Source organism: Tupaia chinensis, unplaced genomic scaffold, assembly GCF_000334495.1.
Source record: "Tupaia chinensis unplaced genomic scaffold, TupChi_1.0 Scaffold000688_1, whole genome shotgun sequence".
NCBI classification, from domain to species: domain Eukaryota; kingdom Metazoa; phylum Chordata; class Mammalia; order Scandentia; family Tupaiidae; genus Tupaia; species Tupaia belangeri.
The window spans coordinates 1,197,960-1,207,979 of record NW_006160211.1 but is presented as its reverse complement, the minus strand read 5'-3'; the positions used below and the strand labels follow the sequence as shown (position 1 = coordinate 1,207,979).

Sequence of the window (10,020 nt, the reverse complement as noted above, 5' to 3'; positions counted from 1 at the left end):
ACATATATGTGAATCTACAAGAAAGGTGATATTGTAGACATTAAGGGAATGGGTACTGTTCAAAAAGGAATGCCCCAAAAATGTTACCATGGCAAAACTGAAAAAGTCTACAGTGTTACCCAGCATGCTGTTGGCATTGTTGTGAACAAACAAGTTAAGGGCAAGATTCTTGCCAAGAGAATTAATGTGCGTATTAAGCATATGAAGCATTCTAAGAGCAGAGATAGCTTCCTAAAACGTGTGAAGGAAAATGACCAGAAAAAGAAAGAAGCCAAAGAGAAAGGTACCTGGGTTCAACTAAAGCGCCAGCCTGCTCCACCCAGAGAAGCACACTTTGTGAGAACCAATGGAAAGGAGCCTGAGTTACTGGAACCTATTCCCTATGAATTCATGGCATGATGGGTGTTAAAAATAAACCAATCTGTGGTCTATAAATAAAGAAAAGAAAGAAAAGGGGGAGCAATGGGATTAATAATTCTGTCAAGTAACATTTATGTGATAATTGTGCTAGAGATATAAAGACAAATAATAAATGTTTTATGCTTTAAGGGATATGATTTTAACTAAAGCCCATTATATGGTAGAATTTACTAAAGAATTATTTTATTTACTCATTCATTCATTTTACCCAAGAGGGATAAAGCGAGAGAGAAAGGGGAAAAGTGAGAACATAAGCCACCAGGTCCAGGATTCAAACCACGATTGGCCATGTGGGAGTTCAGTACCCTTAACCACGATGCCATCTGCTGGCCCCCACCTTTCTATGTATTCTATAGATCAATATTTAAAAGCAGGGGACCCCTGCCCTTACGAAAGCAGTTGCAAGGTATCTGACCAGTTGATATTCTTAGATGTCCTTCCAGTGTGACCACACTAATAAATTCTCCCTTTCTCATTAAATAAATAAATGTTTTTCTTACCCAAAAAAGAAACACTTTACCGTTTAGTAGTCATTTCATATTCCTCACTGTCCCTAACCTCTGGCAACGACTAATCTCTGTCTCTGCAGATTTGTCTATTCTGCACAGGTCATGTAAGTGGAATCACATACTATGTGGTCTTTTTGTGTCTTCCACTGAGCACTGCTTTTTTCTTTTTTTCTTTTTGAGAAGTTTTTACTAGGGCGCGTGCACTCGCCAGACAGAGAGACAGACAGAAAGCGAGAAATCACCCCCCAGGGGGATGACCACGCCACAATCCCTTCTCCATTCTCCTCTTGGGATCTTGGGCACACACGCACATGCGCCCAGCGTGAGTTTAAGCCACCGGGTCCGAGACGCGAACCGCAGTCGACTACATGGGAGTCCAGCGACATAGCCATTACACTAACTGCTGGTCCCAAGCACTGCTTTCTTTTTCTTTTTTTGGAGAGGTTTTTGCTATAGGGTGCGTGCGTTCACCAGAAAGACAGAGAGAGACAGAGAGATAGAAAGCGAGAAATCACCCCCCAGGGGGGATGGTCATGCCACAATCCCTTCTCCTCCATTCTCCTCTTGGGATCTTGGGCACGCACGCACACGCACCCGGCGTGAGTTTTAAGCCACCGGGTCCAGGACATGAACTGCGGTCGACTACGTGGGAGTCCAGCGACATAGCCATTACGCTAACTGCTGGTCCCCCAACCACTGCTTTTAAGGTTCATTCACATAGCAATGTCAGCACGTTACTCCTTTTTATGACTGAATAATACTCCTTTGAATGGATATGACATATTCATACATCCTTTAAATGATGGCATTCTAGTTCCACTTTTTTAATGAGTTATTTATTTAATTTTATTTACCCATTCATTTATTTTAATTTGACCATAGAGAGACAGAGACAGAGAGGATAAGTGAGAAAGCAAGCCACCAAGTCCAGGACTTGAACCGTGGTCAGCCATGTGGGAGCGTCCAGCGCCTTAACCACTATGCCACCTGCTGGTCCCCTCTAGTTCCACCTTTTGACTATAATAAATAATGCTGCTGTGAGCATTCATGTAAAAGTTTTTATGTGAGCATGTTTTCGTATTTCTTGGGTATATTCCTAGAGTGGAATTACTAGGTTACATAGGAACTTCTAACTTTTTTACTTTTAAATCTTTGAGGACTTGCTAAACTGTATTCCAAAGCTGCTATACCATTTTACATTCCCACCCAGCAGTTTTGAAGTTTTCGGTTTCTCCACATCCTCACCAACATTTATTATTGTCTTTTTGATTATAGCCATCTTAGGGAATGTGAAGTAGTATCTCACTATTTTTATTTCCCTAATGACTAATGATGTTGAGTATATTTTCCTGTTTTTAGAGTAATGCTTTTCCCATTTTCAAATTTCTTACTGTTGAGTTGAAAGAGATCTTTAATATTTTACTAGAAACTTATAGATACATGGTTTGCAAATACTTTATCCCATTCTGTATTTTTATTTTCTTGATAGTATGTCCTTTGAAGCCCAGTGTTTTTAATTTTGAGAATGTCCAGTGCATCTGTTTTTTGTTTGTTTGCTTCATTTAGCCACTACTGAGCATAATATCTAGTAGTAAGTACTCAATAAATACATACTGGGTGATGAGAAATGGTCTTGAGTTTTGTTTTTTTTTAATAGAAATGTCCATCATGAGAATTTAGATGTCTCACCCAAGCCTTTAACAATCCGGATAAACTAAAGATGTGAACGGAGCCTGTGAATACAGCATGGGAAGATTGTGTTCACTGAATTTTCCAGCATGTCCTTCAAGATCGATACATAGATGACAACCATCATGAGCTGCCTGCAGTATGAAAACTAACTGCCTGCCTGCCTGCCTGCCTGTCAAGGGCCCTGAAATCCAACTTAGGTTACTTAGCTCAGCATCAAGTTCTGTCTAAAACAAACATTGGGAATTGGTCATTCAAATAAAAGTTGTTATGAAAGTTAGCTGCAAATCTGCCAAAAATATGAAGCAGCATTGTTGACTTGACATACGTTTAGGAGACTGGAGATAAAGTGATTGAATTTGTAAAAAGAGATACTTATTAACTACAGTTGACCCTGGAGCAATGCAGGTATTAGGGGCGCTGACCCCCTCAATCAAAATTTGGTGTCTTTTGACTCCTTCAAAACTTAACTATTAATAGCATAATGTTAATATTGACTGGAAGCCTTACCAATGACAGTCAGTTAACACAATATTTTGTATGTTACTTGTATTATATACTTTATTTTTACAATAAAGTAAGCTGGAAAAAAAATCTTAAAATCATAAGAAAGAGAAAATGAATTTACAATATATATTGAAAAGATTTACTTATAAGTGTACCCATGCAGCTCAAAACTGTTGTTCAAGGGCCAACTGTATATAAAAATGTTTTAAATTCAAATCAGTAAATTTTAGTTAGACTAAAAGATAAATAAGGGTTTTCATTTTGTACTTAATGCAGTAGTTTTTATCATATGTGTCTCCTACTTTCTTTTAAAATACCTTTAAACATCCTTTTACTTTAAAAAAAAAATGTTGCCTTATAAACTTAGATTGGCCAAAGTTTTGTTCTTTTCCTCCATCATACATTCTGTGTGGTTTAAATAGTAAGTTGTACTATAGTGAGTTGCTAAGAAAACCAATCAGGAGATGGGAGAAACAAAAGGTATCTTTATAATGTTTTTCATTTGAGAATGAAATAAGCATAGAAATTCATTTTCAGGTTTATGAACTTATGTGGTTATGTACTTTTCTTCATGGAAAATCTGGCTTAAAACACAGTGGTATTAAGTTAACTTGTCTACATGAAACAGTGAAAAAGTTTTGAATACAAATGTAATTTTGTATACATTTACCAAATGATTATTGTGTCATCTCTTTCTATGGTATCATGATAATCATCGGCTCACATAAACAGTCTGTCAAGGAGTTCCAAAGAATAGTAACTGGATAGAATTCTGGTATTTACAGGCATTGGTGCTAGATGGCACATTTTGTGTGTGAAAATAAACAGTGTTTTGGGGATCTTGTGACTTTGTGTGTCTTTCAGAAATAGCATTGAAGAAAATGAACCTCTAAAGCAGGTGACTGCTTGCCAAAAAAGCAGTTGTATTTAGAGAGATTGAGGCTCAAAACCAAGAGAACAGTTTTTTCCCTTCAGGCCTACATCAGCCTTTTTTTATTTTTTTTTTTTTAAGAATTATTTTATTTAACGTTATTTATTTACTTATTTTAATTTGACCAGAGGAGACAGAGAGAGAAGACAAGCCATCAGATCCAGGACTCAAACCTCAGTCGGCCATGTGGGACTCCAGTGCCCTTAACGACCAGGCCACCAGCTGGCCCCCATCTTTTTTTTTTTTCTTTTATGTTTTATCACATGTCTTTATAGTATAAGTTTCTTTTTCAACACAAAAACCATGCATGTCAGTCAAGGATGTTACTATATACATTATTATCAGCAAATAGTTTCATTTTTTTGTCAGTTAAGCATACTTTTACCATTTTTTTCCTTCCCCTTTCCCCTCCTTCCCTTCCATACTAAACTTTTGTGTTTTTGTGGGGTTTTTTTTTTCCACATTTTATTAATTCACAAAAGATCTTAAAGTATGGACAAAGCTAGAAGCTAGTGACAAATGCACTGCAATTTTCTTCTGAAAATTTTTTTTGTTTTGTTTTGTTTTTCCCTCTCCATTCCTCCTTTTACTAAAGAGAGGTGTAAACTAATTTATTTGGAAAAAAAAATTGGTTAATCTCAATTTGGTCTGTTACTTGCACAAAGCCCCATAAGAATTCAATTTCTGATACAAGGCAACAGATACTACCGTCTCATTGAACTTAGGCAAATAACCATTCTGCCACAAAATAAGAATGCTCATAAATATTTTCCAATTGCAAAGAGGTCAGGAAGGGAGAAAAGTTTGTTTCAATTTAAAAAATTCTTCAGTGAATTGCTGAACCCAGTAACTCAAAAGAAAAATCCTCGAATATGGAAGGCAAAGCACTAGAAGAAAATCAATCATATTTTAGAAAAAAGTCATAGAATTCTATTTCACCAGTTCGATCTATAATCTCTTTTGTTGAATTTGCAGTGTTACCATGATCTGACCTTTCCTTTAACATTCAAAATTACTGATATTTCAGAACTTGTCCCTATCATTAAGTTGGCTTTTCTCTTGGTCATTTTTTGTTCTCTTACTTGTCTGTCTTTACTTTTCCTGGTATAGGACTCCCTTCAGAACTTCTCAAAAAGCTGTTCTGGTGTTGGTAAATTATTTCAGGTTTTGTTTATCTGAGAATGAGAATGTTTTTATCTTTTCTTCCCACATGAAGGATAATCTTGCTGGGTACAGTATTTTTGGTTGAAATTGTTTTTCATTTAACACTTTGGATATTTTTTTTTCCCATTCTTGCCTTGCTTGCCACAATTGTTTCCGACAAGAGGTCCAATGTTAGCCTGATGGGATATCCTTTGAAAGTAACTTGACATTTTTCTCTTGCCAATATTAGTATTTTATCTGTCTGTGGTTTTGGTCAATCTGACTATGATATGTCTTGGAGAAGATCTTGGGTTGATTCTCTGTGGGGTCCTTTGTATATCTTGGGTCTGGATATTTGAGTGCCTCTCTAGGTTTAGAAAGTTTTCTTCCAGGATTTCATGGAATAGATTATCAATGCCATTATTAGTTTCTTCACCATCCTGGATACCAACTATCTGGATGTTTGGGTATCTAATGGTATCTAGTATTTCTTGTATGTTATTCCCATTTGGGGGGGTTATTTTCTCAGTCTTTTTGGTGAATTTTTCTAGGTCAGAGGTTCTACCTTCTATATCTGAGAGTCAATCTTCTGCATGATCTAATCTGCTTTTACTACTTTCAAGGGAGGTTTTGATTTCCTGTATTACAACCTTCATATCTAACAGTTCCATTTGATTCTTTTTTATGGTGTGTATTTTCTCTTTCAGATCCTATAAGAACTTCCTCACCTGGAACTCGTCTCTTTTTTCCTGCATCTTTTGGAGTTCATTGTCTCTCTTCTCTTGTATCTCTGTTAGCTTGGTCACTATGAATATACTAAAATCTTTATCTGACATCCCCAGGAGTTCCATTTTTCTGTCTGTGGATAATGAAGGCTGTTCTTTGCCCTTGGGGGGGAGAGATATTTTCTTGATTTCCCATATTTCTTGTGCCTCTGTGGTGGTGATTTTTGGTCATCTGTTGGATTATACATCACTTCCTACATGACTTTCTCTGAGTGTTGGGCTAGAAGGAGGGGTTTGGGGCAGAGGCTTTTTCCAGCTAAAGGGGCAGGGAAAGCACACCTCAGATGCATGTGGATTCTAGCTTTTCACTGAGTGTTGGGCTGGAAGGAGGGCCAGGCTTACTTCAGTCTTTAAAGTTTGCTGTTCTTTTCATTTTCACTTTATATCCTTAACATTTCATTAAGCATTAAATCAAGCAGTTGGTGTAACCTAAATGTCTGATGCTTTGTTAGTAGCAGCACTGTTACTAGTGAGGTCTTGGGACAAGTGACACTTTCTAGCTTGTTCCATAACATGGTACTCAAAAAAAAAAAAAAAAAGAGTGGTACCCAAGATTCCTCAGAACACTTTTCACCCTTTTCTAATTTTTAAAAATTATTTATTATTGTTAGTTGTTTTTGTTTTTAGTTTGCTGTAAGGCACATATGCTCACCAGAGAGGGAAAGGGAAAAAGCAGGTCACCAGGTCCAGGACTTGAGTCACGGTTGGCCATGTGGGAGTCCCAACACCTTAACTACCATGCCACCTACTAGCCCCAGCCTCCTCCCACCATGCACACTCTAATGCTGGTATACAATACCTGTGGGTGATCGGCCTGAAGTGCTCCTTGACTTGGTGGTGGTAGAGCCTGGTTCCTTACCACAGGCTAGTTACAGTGCAGAACTTCTGGGAGGAACCGTGCTGAAATCAGTCTCAATGCAGTTTGCCAGAATGACCCCTTTGCTTGACTTTCCCCCCTTCCCTGACCTACTCTCACTTTTTACTAATCACCTTCTTAGATCATTTGCATAGGCATCTCAATCAACTTCTAGGGGACTAACCTAAGTTGTGGAGGTAAATAATTTGTAATAGAAGTCTAATGGGATATTTCTGTTCTGGAATAAAGCCAAAGCTGAGGTTAAAGGGAGGCAAGTCCTACATTCTAGGATCAGAGAACTCAGTGGTCAGGACCAGCGAACACTACAGGCCTTTCCGAACAATCACGGACTGCCACTCCACAGAACACCCAAGGAGAGGTCCCCTGTTAGAGGAGTGCATTGTTAGTTTAGGAAATGGAATTTAGCCCTTTGTGCTTTTCCCCACAGGGAGGGAAATGTGCTCTCAGAAACCACAGGAAGGAGACCTGAGGGAATAACTCAAAACGTTTGCAGGGAAGGGAAACCAGCATTTTCCTCTGGTTAGATTTGTGTATACCCAGCAAATGAGCTCATCCGCTCTAGAACAGAGCAAGATGAAATTGGGTCCATGAGGCAGAGGGATATTGAAGAGGGGCCCTCCCTGTGGGAGGCTGCGCACCAGCGAGTCTGCGGAGGTTTCTCAAGAGAGCAAACAATTGCCATGATTGGTTCCCTTCAAAAAACCTGACCTTCAAAACTTCGCTCTGATTGGCCACTAGAATCCCTCAAATTTGCATATCCAGCACCTCATGATTGGTCCAAAAGCAACCAATCATAACCCACCATTTATAACCAATCATGGCCCACCATTTACAACCAATCACGGCCCACCATTTACAACCCACCAGCATGTATATAACCACGATTCCTGGCCCACAGTAGCCAGACGACCAGCAAGATGACACAGACAACCAGGAAGATGACACAGACGACCAGGAAGACGACGACCAGGAGAGCCTGAAGAGTTGAAACACCGCACAGTCTCCAGACAACTCTGAAGACCCTGAAGAGCTGACACTGCATCGTCTCTAGATGACCTGGGAGGCCCTGAAGAACTGCAACACTACATTGTCTCTGGACGACCCTGAAGAGCTGTGACACTGTGTCATTTCGGTGCTGCTCACAGTAGATGACGCGACCCTTAAGAGCTGCGACACTGCGTTGTCTCCGTGCTGTACCGTGCTGCCCACAATAAACAGACGACACTGAAGACACGGTGTCGTCTCCGTGCTGTAACACTATGCTACTTGTCCCGGCTCTCACTCCTTCACTCAGGAAACTTGTTCGACTGTCCCCCCACCCCTGGGTCAGGACATGTGGCGCCTGAACGGACGGGACACCTCCCAACTCGAGAACTGATGAATTGGGCACTAGAAGACCTCCGCAGCTATGTGTGGGAACAGGGTCATAAAAGGCAGGTGCAACAGCTAAGTGTGATGGTGATGCCACTAATCGGTGATCAGCCAGAATAGAGCTAACGCAAATCTTAGAGGACTGCTACTCGGAAAAGCGCTCAGAAGTAAGCCCCTGGTTCTCTGGGCTAGTGAGGGTTGCCACTGTGCATTGAAACCCATAAACCACTTACCAGGATGCAGTTATAGCCAATTAGGGGAAGCAGTATCAACCCGGGGTGTACCTGGGATCACCTGGGAAATCGAGCAAAACCCGTGCTCTGGCCCCGTCCAGTCCAGTTAAATCAAGAGTCATGGTGGTTGTTAAAGACTCCAGATGGTTTTAATGTCTAGCTCTTTGCAGTAAGGAAACCTCCTTCAGCATATGCTTCCCAAAGGGAAGAGAGCAAAGAGGAGAAAGTATATGAAAATAAACCATCTCTGTGTGAGCGTGGGCCTATGCTGTATAGTGAGGAAAGAAGCTTTGAATCTGATGTGGAATCTTTTATTAAATAGGTGTGAGAATGAACAGGACTGAACTTTAGAAACTGAAATAGACCACTGTAGTTAAATATCTGGAAATGGAGAAAATCTAGCCGAGAAGGTAAAGGTGATGCTATTCAAGAGGAAAGGGGAAGGGGTCAGCAGTTGGAAAAAGCAACTTACTGCGAGTTTAGTCTCCAGTGACTTGAGTCTCTTCTACATACTAGTTATATCTTTAAAGGTCTTGGAGGTTGCATAGCTTTGCATCTTAATCTGCCACAGTTCAGAACCAAGGGTCTGTGGACCATATGTTGGGTGAATTTAAGAGTGAAATTAGGTTGTTTTTCTCTTCTTTTTTTTTTTTTTTTTTGGTAAAGAGATTTTTGCTATGGGGCATGGGCTTGCTGGAGGGACAGAAACAGAGACAGAAAACAAGAAATCACCTCCCAGAGGGGATGGCCATGCCGTAATCCTTTTTCCTCAGTTCTCCCAGGATTTTGGGCATGGACATACATGCACTCGGTGTGAGTTTTAAGCCACTGGGATTGGGACTCGAATTGCGGTCGACTGTGGGAGTCCAGTGACATTACACCATCTGCTGATCCCTAGTTTTTAAATGATCTTGAAGTATCAATCCAGAATGTTTGTTTTGTTTTTTACATAGCATGTTTTTTTTTTATCCTTTTCCTAGAAATGTCCTTGCTCAGTGGTGCCAGATATGGTATGAACTCAGATTACATATGTATACTAATACAGATTACATATGTATATTAAAGGAGTGTGGGTCATAGAGCCACGGCTGTTGTTCTAGAGGTTCCCTGTAGATGGCATTGCTTGACTTCGTCTTTGAACAGTTTATGGAAAGGAAGTCAAAAGAGAATCTATTTTCAAATGCAATTACACTTGCTAAATTAGATTTTTTAAAAATATAAACCTACCTATTATGGGTTACTTTCAGAAAATAATGTGGTATAAGTGAAATTCAATTTTTTTTTCTTGTAAAACTCTATTTGGTTTATTTTTCTGTTCACCTTATCCCAATTTGTCTTTTGGATGTCATTCATAAAGCTACATAAACCGAAATTCATAAAACGTTTTCTCTGCTATTGATAACCTTCTGTGAGAGGGAGACAGACATTTAAAAGGCTAAATTAAAATTAGTTCAAGCAAAGTTCTAAAAATTAAATTCACCTTGAAAGTACCTTTTACATAATGCATGACTACGTCTGAGGTACTTGAAACTTCTAATTAATTTTAATTAGTTTT

At 39.4% G+C, this 10,020-nt stretch overlaps 1 protein-coding gene across 3 annotated transcripts in view; it reads left to right on the top strand.

Annotated features, from left to right (window-relative positions):
• The window catches only part of VCPKMT (valosin containing protein lysine methyltransferase), a 15,876-nt gene extending 12,073 nt beyond the window's left edge, over positions 1-3,803 (top strand). For all 3 annotated transcript variants that reach the window (XM_006160507.3, XM_006160506.3, XM_006160505.3), the window contains one exon: positions 2,587-3,803. In XM_006160507.3, coding sequence (XP_006160569.1) covers positions 2,587-2,601 — 15 coding nt within the window. In that variant the 3' untranslated portion in view covers positions 2,602-3,803. The remainder of the gene's footprint in view (positions 1-2,586) is intronic.
• The last annotated feature ends 6,217 nt before the right edge of the window (positions 3,804-10,020 follow it).